The 12575-nt window shown below is 52.6% G+C and overlaps 1 protein-coding gene across 1 annotated transcript in view; it reads left to right on the forward strand.

Annotated features, from left to right (window-relative positions):
- The first annotated feature begins 461 nt into the window (after positions 1–461).
- LOC142295858 (solute carrier family 22 member 7-like) overlaps positions 462–12575 on the forward strand; it is a 217004-nt gene continuing 204890 nt past the window's right edge. Inside the window, exon 1 of the mRNA XM_075338946.1 lies at positions 462–836. Coding sequence (XP_075195061.1) covers positions 462–836 — 375 coding nt within the window. The remainder of the gene's footprint in view (positions 837–12575) is intronic.

Here is a 12575-nt window from a genome sequence, read left to right on the forward strand (position 1 = left end):
ATTTCATATGGAAAAATCTGGTGACAGGTTCCCTTTAAAATCACATAATATCTACACCTCCATCACTGGGGACATCATATTTCTGTATTGGGTGGTCACCAGATCTAATCATCCTAGTCTTCAGCGGATATTCTCCTTTCTGATCTGCTTACTCTGATGAGACGGTTGTTGGATGCTGGAAGCTGTTTTTGTTTTGGTTTCTTGAGGATCTGATGAGCATTGACGTTGTCACTGCTTGATAACATCAGTCATGGTGGGGCATGTACCAGGAACAATGAAGAATATCCATTCTGTGTAATTAGATGACAGTCCCATGAGTCTCATCATTAGGAATCACTGGCGGCAGGAGACGGTCCACAGCAAATAGTAGCCCAGCCATTATCCAGGGTTATAATACGGAGCCCAAGCTTCCTTCTTTAGCCATTCACGGTCATCCAGACGTCGTCTTCACAATCTCCAGAATGCACTTTGAAGATGTCCTGTCGGAAGTTGGAGTTTTTGGGAAATTCCAAATCCTTTCCCTTATCATCCTCTGTCTTCCAAGAGTCATCCTTCCTCTTCACTTCTTACTGCACATCTTCATCTCAGCCGTGCCACCCCACCACTGCAGCATCCCCGACCACAGGAACCCAGGAAACCTCAGCCAGGAAGACCTTCTGCTCCTCAACATCCCTCAAGAAGATGATGGCTCCTTCAGCTCCTGTCAGATGTTCTCCGAGCCCCAGCCGCATCTGAACACGTCTCAGGGGATGATGGTGAACAGGTCCTTGCTGCAGAGCTGTGATCAGGGCTGGGAGTACCAACGCTCCATATTCTCCTCCACCACCGTCACACAGGTAAGTCCTCCAAAAGAAAAGTGTAAAATCTGAACATGCTGAACATGGGGCAATGTACGACACAACTTTCTAATTACAGAGGTGTCCATTTAAGCACCAGGGCCTTCACGTAAATCTTACGTTATGTGCTCATCAGTGGTTGTCATTTTTAGGGCATTGTAGTGAGGTTGTAAGTAATCGTCATGTTTCGGACACCGTCATACAGTCAGTACATACAGTATGTCCATCACATTCAGCTACGGGATAGGAAACGACATGGGTAAAAGGAAGGGTGAACTTAAAAATGTGGTCATCAGTGGTTGTCATGTGAAGGGTGCGGTGACATTGCATGTCCTGATATTAGACTTGTGAGTCAACAGATTGGAGGTCTTCGTAGGAGTCACAGTGGCCTCTTCTAGAGGAATGTGTAATCTGAAAGCCCTGACTCCATTCACTGAGCTGATTAATAGACGGATCCTTCACTGTTCTGTCGAAATCACTTCTTGGCAGACATCACATTATCATCATAGACAGGATCACATTTAACCCTTTCCTGGCATGGAAATCTTTCCTCCCCTTCTTTTTTCCTGTACTGTTCACATTGTTGTGTGAGGGCTTTTTTGTGTTTTTACAGGACAAGTTGTATTTTTCAATGACACCAAACATTTTACCATATGATAACCTAGAAAGCTGAATAAAAATGGCTAAAAAAAGCACCATCCTGACATTGTTTCTTGGGTTTCTATGCAACAATCCAAAATAACTCTTCAAAACCTTTCCTCGTGAGCCGTAGAGTACAGGCCCCGCCACCAATCTCAGGGCTAGCAATCTGCCCCTTGTTTCCAAGAAAAAATCAAGCACCTCTGTCAAGACATTTTCACCGAATCCCCTCTTGGATCCCCTTCCCCATCGCACCTCATGCTCACCTTCCATCTTTGAACCGGTGACAGAAGAGGAGGGTGCCCGGCTCCTCGCTTCTTCTCTCCTTACTACCAGTGACCCTCTTCCCTCACATCTCCTCCTCCTTCTTCCCGGGTGTCATTACTCACCTTATTACAGTATGTAATCTCTCTCTTTCTTTCCCTATCTTTCCCTCCTAGGTCACACATACACCATCATTAACCCTTTCCTAAAACACTATCCCTGGACCAGAACTGCGCTGCTGACTACAGACCGGTCTCTAATCTCCCTCATCTGTAAACTCCTGGAGCACTTGCTGCACTCTCCTCTAATCCACTGACTCTCAGATAATTCTCTTCTTGACTCTTAACAATCCGGTTTCCACTCTATCAGTCTACAGAAACTGCCATAACTAAAGTCTCTAATGATCTGCTAACTGCTAAATCGAATGATCCCTGCTCCCGGCTGATTCTCCTCGACTTCTGCAGTATCTGAAATTATGGATCACTAGATCCTCCTCATTTTGGTCCACTCTATCAGGCTCACTGACACCTCTCTCTCTCTCCTGGTTCTCCTCCAACTTCTCTGACCTCTCTTTCAATGGATCATCAGCTGGCTCTTTTTCCTTTTAGTGTCAGGGTTCCTCAGGGTTCGGACCTAGGTCTCCTCCTCTTAGTGTCAGGTTTCTTCAGAGTTCAGTTATAGGACCCCTACTATTACTGTTGGGGTTTCTCAGGGTTCCGTCCTAGGTCTCCTCTTCTTACTGTTGGGGTTCCTCAGGGCTCAGTCCTAGGTCTACTTCTCTTGCTTTTTTTACTTCCTCAGTGTTCTGTCCTAGGTTCCCTCCTTATACTGTCAGGATTCCTCAGGGTTCAGTACTTGGTTCCTTCCTCTTACTGTCAGGGTTCATCAGGGTTTAGTCCCAGGTCCCCTCCTCTTACTGTTGGGGTTCCTCAGGGCTCAGTCCTAGTTCCCCTCTTTATACTGTCAAGGTTCTTCAGGGTCAGTCCCAGGTCCTCTCCTCTTACTGGCAGGATTCCTTAGGGTTCAGTACTAGGTCGCCTCCTTATATTGTCAGGAATCCTTAGGGTTCAGTACTAGGTCCCTTCCTCTTATTTTTAGGGTTCCTCAGAGTTCAGTCCTAGATCCCCTCCTCTTGCTGTCAGGGTTCCTCAGAGCTCAGTCTTAGGTCCCCTCTTCTGTTCGGGTTCCTTAGGGTTTAGTCCTATGTCGCGGGCGGGGAGGAGGGTGTCAGCACTGCGCTCACCCCTCTGCTCGGGTCCGGCCGCTGCTGCTCAGTGGTGGCTCGAGCGGTGGGCCAGATCCCGGGGGTCTCGAGCGGCGCTCCTCGCCCGTGAGTGAAAGGGGATTGGGTTTTGGGATATAGTCTATTGTCCGTGACGCCACCCACGGTTGTGGTGATTTGTTGACACCACCGCTGCTCTGTATGGGGATCCCGGGAGTGATGATGTGGAGCAGCCAGTTGTTGGGTTGCCCCTCCGTGGGTAGGGGTTAGTGATCCCAGGGCCCAGTGATGAGGTGGGAGATGCAGGGCTTGGTGGGCGCAGGGACGCGGGGCAGCGCTGTGCCTTGCGGCACTGTGGTACTCACTCAGCCTGAGACGTTGACACAGTTTTCGGTAAAACACACGGCTGGAAAGACGGTTCCCACGGACGGCTGCACTTGCTTTCCCCAGTAGGTGACGGTGATGTCCCTTTTCCTTGCACCTAGATACGGTTGTTGGTAGCGATGGATTCCCACCAGTTACCCCACTCCCCGGCCTGGATATAAGCCGGAGGAGCCCCACTTCTCTCTTGCCCGCAGGCACTGGCCTTGAGAAACTGGTGCCCTGGCGGTGGCGGTGTCTCTCCTCAATGGTTGGACTGTTGCCTTCAATCGGGACTTTGTTGTTTGGAGACAGACGTCCCCTTCACTGACGGATTTGGCAAATTTACGGCGACTCCTAGCCTTGCCGGGGTCCGAGAGGCCCCTGCCCTGGTGCTGACTGTTCTTCGTATACTGCTCCAGACCGCCGGGCCACTACCCGTCCGCGGTCCTTCCAGCAACCTCCGAGCAGTCACCCCTCCAGACAATCACCGCCGTCTGCTGACCTTGCTGACACTGTCCTGGCACAAAGCCGGACCAACTTCAGGCTTTACTTCTGTCACTTTTCACTCTCTTTACACTTCACTGTTTACTCCTTCACTTAGCTCCTCACTCAAGCTCCCCCTGAGCTGACTCCTTCCTCCTTCTACTTCTCTAGCTGTTCTGCCTGGTTCTTCCCGCCTCCAGAGCTGTGAACTCCTCGGTGGGCGGAGCCCACCGCCTGGCCCACCCCCTGGTGTGAACATCAGCCTCTGGAGGAAGGCAACAAGGATTTTGGGTTAGCTGTATGTGCCTAACTGGGGTGTAGGGTGTGGTGGTGTGATGACCTGTGACCCCTGGCTTGCCCAGGGCGTCACATTCCCCCTTAGCAAAATGCAGACCGTCCGCGGGCTGCCCGTCCAACACCGGTTTTATTTTCTGTAAAGCATAAAAAGGTAAACGGTAACATTTTTACATTTTATAACATCTTCCCATCACGGGAGGCACATTTCTTAAACGTTGCAAAACGGTTTACGGTTACGGTTTCCGCTCTCTCCCACCCAAGCAACCTGGCCCTGATGCTGCCCCTAAAACCCAGGCAGCACCCCTTGACCCAAGTCCAGCACCAGTTACCCGAGCGGGATCTGTCCTTCCCCTCCAGAGGGTAGCCACCGGTTCCTTTGGTGGCTGGGCCCCAGCCTGCTCTGCTGAGGGCCCTCCCTCCAACCTGCCTCTCCGGAGGCGGCAATGCGGAAACGGTAACGGTAAACAACTTATTTACAAGCCACTAACGTTTGTGGTTGCCCTGTAAGTTCACGGGCTTGTCCATGAGCAGTTCCTCATGCAAACCTTTTTAAACGGTCCCCTTGGGGACAACGGTGCCGGCAACGGCCGGTTTTCTCTCAATCACGGTAAATCAGGTTACTCCATCAGTTGATTACTTCATTTTCAGTTTTTAACTTTCAAACTTAAACTCAGTGGTGGTCCCAACGGGGACTCCTGCAGCGGGCATCCGCTGCCCTACTCATATTCTTCTGCTGAGGCGGACCCATCCTCTGCCACCAGCATATCAAACATGCACTGACATGCCTGCTGTGACAGGGGCACCCGGTACCCATTTCCACCGGTGCGCGGGGTATGGACAACCACAGGGTCTCCTACATAGCGGGAACGCTCGCTTGCCTCTTCAAACTCAACAGCGGACCCGGGGCTGGGGCAGGAGTCGTCATCTCTTGTTCCTGCGTCAGGCGGGTTGCCGCCAGCTATCGCAGCCTCCTGGCCTCCAGCATCCAGCATTTCAGACCCTTCTGCGGTAGCACGGAGCAGCAGATTAGGCGAGCTTATACTGAGGCGCCCCATAAGTAACGGCAAGGGTGATGCATAGGCCGAGACTAGGCCGGGCCCCTCAGCCGTAGCGGCCGGTCCTGGTAGGACATAGGGACGTGGGTCACCAGTCGGTTCTGCTACATCCATTCATCTTCCGTACATCGGGGCAGTTGTAAGCAGCTCCTCCACCTCGTTGGTCCACTGCTTCATCATCCAGAAGATCTGATCATGCTGACGCTGATGGAATTGCATCACCCGGGTCTTCATCCAGGCCACAGTCCCGGACTCGGGGTCTGGCACAGTCACTGCCGGAACTTCTGGCACCATGCTGTTAAGGGGCCGCGATCCTAGCGGCTCCCCCTGGTGTACTTCAGTGACGTCCCGGACGTCTGCGGACGGCTGGTCCGCCGGAGCGGCTGGGCAGGGTATCGCTACCGGGTGGGCAGGTAGCGGGCCTAATGGCGGGGCGGCAGCAGCTATCATGGGTAGCGGGGAGAGAGGCAGGGTGAGCGAAAGCCGGCCGGGCCCCTCAGCTCCAATGGCCGATCCCTCAGGAATACAGGGACGTGGGTCGCTTACCCGCTCCTCCAAATCCTCTTCTGCCTCACGTCTCCGCATAGCAGCTACCACGTCCGCCATGTCGGTCTCCCACTCCTCCAGGAGGAGTTGCATATCGGCCTGCAGACGAGTACTCAGCGGGACGGTCCGGTCCCGTCCCTCAACCACGTCACCGTGCCGGGCGCGGGGGTCTCGCTGTTATTAGCTGGAGCGGACATCTCGGCAGTCGTGCTTTCCAGGAACTGCGCTCACCCCTCTGCTCGGGTCCGGCCGCTGCTGCTCAATGGTGGCTCGAGTAGTGGGCCGGATCCCGGGGGTCTCGAGCGGCGCTCCTCGCCTGTGAGTGAAAGGGGATTGGGTTTTGGGATATAGTCTATTGTCTGTGACGCCACCCACGGTTGTGGTGATTTGTTGACACCACCGCTGCTCTGTATGGGGATCCCGGGAGTGATGATGTGGAGCAGCCAGTTGTTGGGTTGCCCCTCCGTGGGTAGGGGTTAGTGATCCCAGGGCCCAGTGATGAGGTGGGAGATGCAGGGCTTGGTGGGCGCAGGGACGCGGGGGCAGCGCTGTGCCTTGCGGCACTGTGGTACTCACTCAGCCTGAGACGTTGACACAGTTTTCGGTAAAACACACGGCTGGAAAGACGGTTCCCACGGACGGCTGCACTTGCTTTCCCCAGTAGGTGATGGTGATGTCCCTTTTCCTTGCACCTAGATACGGTTGTTGGTAGCGATGGATTCCCATCGGTTACCCCACTCCCCGGCCTGGATATAAGCCGGAGGAGCCCCACTTCTCTCTTGCCTGCAGGCGCTGGCCCTGAGAAACTGGTGCCCTGGCGGTGGCGGTGTCTCTCCTCAATGGTTGGACTGTTGCCTTCAATCGGGACTTGGTTGTTTGGAGACAGACGTCCCCTTCACTGACGGATTTGGCAAATTTACGGCGACTCCTAGCCTTGCCGGGGTCCGAGAGGCCCCTGCCCTGGTGCTGACTGTTCTTCGTATACTGCTCCAGACCGCCGGGCCACTACCCGTCCGCGGTCCTTCCAGCAACCTCCGAGCAGTCACCCCTCCAGACAATCACCGCCGTCTGCTGACCTTGCTGACACTGTCCTGGCACACAGCCGGACCAACTTCAGGCTTTACTTCTGTCACTTTTCACTCTCTTTACACTTCACTGTTTACTCCTTCACTTAGCTCCTCACTCAAGCTCCCCCTGAGCTGACTCCTTCCTCCTTCTACTTCTCTAGCTGTTCTGCCTGGTTCTTCCCGCCTCCAGAGCTGTAAACTCCTCGGTGGGCGGAGCCAATCGCCTGGCCCACCCCCTGGTGTGAACATCAGCCTCTGGAGGAAGGCAACAAGGATTTTGGGTTAGCTGTATGTGCCTAACTGGGGTGTAGGGTGTGGTGGTGTGATGACCTGTGACCCCTGGCTTGCCCAGGGCGTCACACCTAGGTCCCCTCCTCTTATTGTTGGGGTTCCTCAGGGTTCAGTCCTAGGTTCCCTCTTGTTACTGTCAGCGTTCCTCATAGTTCAGTCCAAGGTCCTCTATTAATGTCAGGGTTCCTTAGAGTTCAGTCCTAGGTCCAATCCTCTTACTGTTAGGGTTCCTCAGGGTTCAGTCCTAGGTCCCCTCCTCTCATGGAGTTCCTTAGGGTTCAGTCCTAGGTCCCCTCCTCTTATTGTCAGGGTTCCCTAGGGTCAGTCCTAGGTCCTCTCCATTTACTGTTAGGGTTCCTCAGAGTTCAGTCCTAGGTCCTCTCCTCTTTTCGGAGTTCCTTAGGGTTCAGTCCTAGGTCCCCTCCTGTTACTGTCAGAGTCCCTCAGGGAATCAATGCCAGAGTAGAGAAACCACGTGTATGCTGTCTTGTCACCAGAAAGTCCTGATGCTGATTAATTTAAAGTTTTTTTATTTAAGTCAACGCATTTCAGAGAGCTCAGTCTCCTTCATCAGGACATCCAAGAAAAAAAATAAAGGTTGATTGTTTCTTGAAAGTCTTGATGAAGGAGACTGAGCTCTCTGAAATGCGTTGACTTAAATAAAAGAACTTTAAATGAATCAACATCTGGACTTTCTGGTGACAGTGTGGCATACGCCGGTTTCTCTACTCTGGCATTGATTTCTACACACCCGGGGCTGCAGCAGCCGCCATTTCTAAGGAGCAATTAGGAGTTGTGACTGGCACAACCCTAATAGGTGAGGTTATTTGCCTTGATCTCTTCACTCTCTCTGCGTAGTAAGACCCTATTCTGCGCTTTTATCCGTAGTTTCATATAGGGTTCCTCAGGGTTCAGTCCTAGGTCCCCTAATTATACTGTCAGGGTTCCTCAGGGTTCAGTCCTAGGTACCCTCCTCTTACTGTTGTGGTTCCTCAGCGCTCAGTCCTAGGTCTCCTCCTCTTACTGTCGGGGTTCCTCAGGGTTCAGTCCTGGGTCCCATCCTCTTACTGTTGGGATCCACAGGGTTCAGTCCTAGGTCCCATTCTTATACTTATACATCTCCGATCCCAGCACAGCTGCCATCCCAGTGTAGCTCCCATCCCAGAGCAGCCCTGATCCCAGCGTAGCTCCCATCTCACCGCAGCTCCCATCCAAGCGCAGCTCCAATCCCAGCGCAGCCCCGATCCCAGTGCAGCTCCCATCCCAGTTCAGCTCCCATCCCAGCGTAGCACCCATCCCTGCACAGTCCAGATCCCAGCACAGCTCCCATCTCAGCGCAGCTCCCATCCCAGCGCAGCTCCCATCCCAGCTCAGCTCCCGTCCCAGCTCAGCTCCCGTCCCAGCTCAGCTCCCGTCCCAGCGCAGCTCCCGTCCCAGCGCAGCTCCCGTCGCAGCCCAGCTCCCGACCCAGCGCAGCTCCCGTCTCAGCGCCGCTCCCATCTCAGCGCAGCTCCCGTCTCAGCTCAGCTCCCATCCCAGCGCAGCTCCCATCCCAGCGTATCTCCCATCCCAGCACAGCTCTCATCCCAGCACAGCTCCAATCCCAGCGCAGCTCCCATCTCAGCGCAGCTCCCATCCAAGCTCAGCTCCCATCCCAGCTCAGCTCCCATCCCAGCGCAGCTCCCATCCCAGCGCAGGTCCAATCCCAGCGCAGCTCCCATCCCAGTGCAGCTCCCATCCCAACATAGCTCCCATCCCAGCTCAGCTCCCATCCCAGCGCAGCTCCCATCCCAGCGCAGCTCCCATCCCAGCGCAGCTCCCATCCCAGTGCAGCTCCCATCCCAGCGCAGCTCCCATCCCAGTGCAGCTCCCATCCCAGCTCAGCTCCCATCCCAGCGCAGCTCCCATCCCAGCGCAGCTCCCATCCCAGCGCAGCTCCCATCCCAGCGCAGCTCTCATCCTAGTGCAGCTCCCATCCCAGCGCATCTCCCATCCCAGCGTAGCTCCCATCCCAGCGCAGCTCTTATCCCAGCTCAACTCCCAGCTCAGCGCAGCTCCCATCCCAGCTCAGCTCCCATCCCACCGCAGCTCCTATCCCAGCGCAGCTCCTATCCCATCACAGCTCCCATCCTAATGTAGCTCCCATCCCAGCTCAGCTCCCATCCCAGCGCAGCTCCCATCTCAGCGCAGCTCCCATCCCAGCTCAGCTCCCATCCCAGCGCAGCTCCCATCCCAGCGCAGCTCCCATCTCAATGCAGCTCCCATCCCAGCGCAGCTCCCATCCCAGCGCAGTTCCCATCCCAGCGCAGTTCCCATCCCAGCGCAGTTCCCATCCCAGCACAGGTGTTAGAGGCAGATGACGGTTAACTAATACTATTCGTAGCAAAAATAAAATATACAAAAATGTCACTACAGTTTCTTACTAATCAGCAAATGACTAAAGCATGACTTTACTGTAGATCCATAACATGTTATACGGACGAGACATAAACCATAAAGCTCCTAGGAGAAGTGTATCTAGTGTGCTGTTTCTATTTGTTTTAGTTAAAACTGTTATTTAATATTTTTCATGCTTGTCTCTGCTGCCATCTACTGGTCAGACCTTTCGGCTCCTCTGTTTCTTTTGTCCAGCCCATGGGAGTGTCTGCTGATCCTCTTACATCACTTCCTGGCATATTCAGTTCCAGCCAGAGTTTTGTGAGAATCACATCCCTTATTGGAGCTGCTAGAAGCAAAGTCTTCTGACCTTAGTGACTCCAAAAACAAGCATCACAAGAGAACCACAATGCCAGGTACTTGGACCGCTGTGCTCCTGCATGTCCTTAACCTTTGGAGAAAATAAATCACCATTGTTTCATCTCAGCATGTGCATGTTTAATTCTGGAGCGCTCTTGTCCTGTCTGCCCCACCTATAGGAAAAACGAAGGTAAGATTCTCACAACATCTCACAGCTACGCGCCTTCAATCACCTTTAAGTGGGGACAGAACAGTCAGAAGACTGCTTAAGAGCTCAATACCCCGGCTACAGATCCCTAAGAACCCTGTAACTTCCCTTGTAATCTGCCTAGCAACAAGCCTTGTGCACTAGTCTGCCTGCACAGTGCATGCCTGGACAAGCCTAAGGGGAAGCTCTGCCATCTGACACGTCCTCCATCACCTCTGCTTGCATTGTAAATGGACAGTTTATGCACCTGCTGTTTCCCTCTTGCCATACCCCTTCTATAGACTTGCAGTACATTACACCTCATTACTGCATATTACTGGATTGTGAACCCCAAGTTTTGCTAAAGACACCTTGGGAATCTCATCAGGGAGTCCTCGCAGAGCTGCACAACGATTTTCGGACCCCTATTCAAAAGTCAAGTTTCTTAAAGAGACAGTACACCTTAAATCAAAATGGCCGAAAAAGACCTTGGACAGTTCCCCACTGCTGAAACAGAGCAAATACAATCTGATACTGTCCACTATGAAGCCCAGGAGGCAGAGCCCACGCTTTCAGCAGACCAAGTTGTCCGACCGAAGCGCTTTTCCAAACCCACGATAAAGGCCACTGAAAACTATCACACTATGAAAGATGAGCTATGTGAACACCTGGAAGAACAGTGGGAACGAGTCACCTATTACATGTCAAGACTTGAATCCTCATCAGGTGATGCCGCATGCTTACTAGCCGCTATGGAACGGCTGAACACTGCTCATGAAAGATACAAGAGACTGTCAACAAGGTACATTACCTTTCTAAAAGACTCTAAAATTGATGAAGCTCTTTCAGACCTGAGCAAGGCAGAAGAGGTGGACAAGGAAAGAGATGCCAAGGTACAAGATGCTATAGACAAGGCCGAACACCGTATCTCTCACCAGCAAGAAACGAGATCACACCGATCAACCTCATCTAGACGTTCCTCTCGGTCATCCGGGTCATCATCCTCAAGAAGCTCAGCCCTGAGCGACAGGATACTAGAGGCCCGCATAAGAGCAGAGGAATCCAAGGTGAGACGTTCCTTCACAGAAAGAGAAGTAGAAGCAGAAGCCCTTGCAAAAGCAGAAGCCGCTAAAGCAGAAGCCAAAAGGGCAGAAGCGGAGGCTCGGATAAAGATTCTTCGGTCACAGATGGAAGAGGAAGTTGCGCTAGCTAAAGTGAGACTACTTGAGCAAGCATTGATCCAAGGTCCTGATCCAGCTCACTCGCCACCACTGGAAGCAGACAATCCAGTTGATCGCACAAGAGACTATGTACTGAATCAGTTGCCTGTAGCTGTTAAGGTGAACTCTTAGCCAGAGATCACTAGCTGCCTACTGCCTGGCCGAATTGGTATGGACCAAGAGCATGCATAAAAGAATTCACACCAGACACAGTTGGATATGAAATCTCTTCTTGGTCACAGTAAAGATGGCACCAAACAGACAGAGAAGAGCATGCATCCTCTTGATATAGGCTAGGGGCGTACACAAGTTCAGATATGCCCATTTAGTGGGACAGTTCATGGGCTAGCCAATGGGGAGATCCGTGTTGCTGTTGATGGCTGCGTCTGACTTCAGTGGATGAAACCATGATGATGGGAGGGACGTCATCTGGTGCATCCATGCTGATGGTTTGGTCTGTGATGTCTTCTAGATTGACCCGGGGTCTTCCCTTATATGGTATCTTCTTACATCTGGACATTCCTTGCATTCCAAGCAAGGTGTGGATAACAGGAAATGGCGGCCATCTTTATATCTGTGTCGTGTATGATCTGAGAGCTGAATTATGTAAGGCAAATCGACATATTTCCCACAATGCTCTATGTCCAGAGGTTAATTAAGTATTTCATTTTATGGCTCTCCTCAACATAGCAACCCCGGTTTGCAGTGCCGTCCAAGACGACAACACCGAAACCTCCAACTTACCTCTATCAGTACCAGTACCACCTAAAGCTCCTGAGCAAATTCATAACAGTCACCAAGAGGTGCCTTCTCAAACACAGTCACCACGGCAAGATGGCAACCAAGTGTTTCCTGACCCACTTCCACAGCTCAAGCAGCGGTCATCAGAATCTACAGAGGCTAAATCACAGCTCAACCCTGCAGCAACTTCATTCTACCCGGGAACATCTTATCCATTCACGCCAGGCAGCCCATACGCCCCAGGGGCATCACGAGTCGTCGTGGCAACAAGCGGTGAGAAATCAGACATGTCTGAATTTGCCAGGTTCATGGTGAGCAGAGAGCTAATCAACACTAGTCTCACAAAATTTGATGATCGTGCAGAGAGCTACAGGGCCTGGAAAGCAACTTTCAAGGCAGCCATCGCCAATCTCAACTTCACTGCAGAACAGGAGCTCGACCTCCTGATCAAGTGGTTGGGCCCAGGCTCTACAAACCGTATCAAGAGCCTCAGAACCGTCTATGTGGGACAAGCAGAAGCAGGTCTCGCTGCTGCATGGCAGAGACTGGAACGCACCTTTGGCAGCACAGAAGCAATAGAGAAAGCCCTATTCAAGAGACTGCAGGACATCCCAAAGATCAACCTTAA

The sequence above is a fragment of the Anomaloglossus baeobatrachus genome, chromosome 3 (genome assembly GCF_048569485.1).
Source record: "Anomaloglossus baeobatrachus isolate aAnoBae1 chromosome 3, aAnoBae1.hap1, whole genome shotgun sequence".
In the NCBI taxonomy this organism is placed as follows: domain Eukaryota; kingdom Metazoa; phylum Chordata; class Amphibia; order Anura; family Aromobatidae; genus Anomaloglossus; species Anomaloglossus baeobatrachus.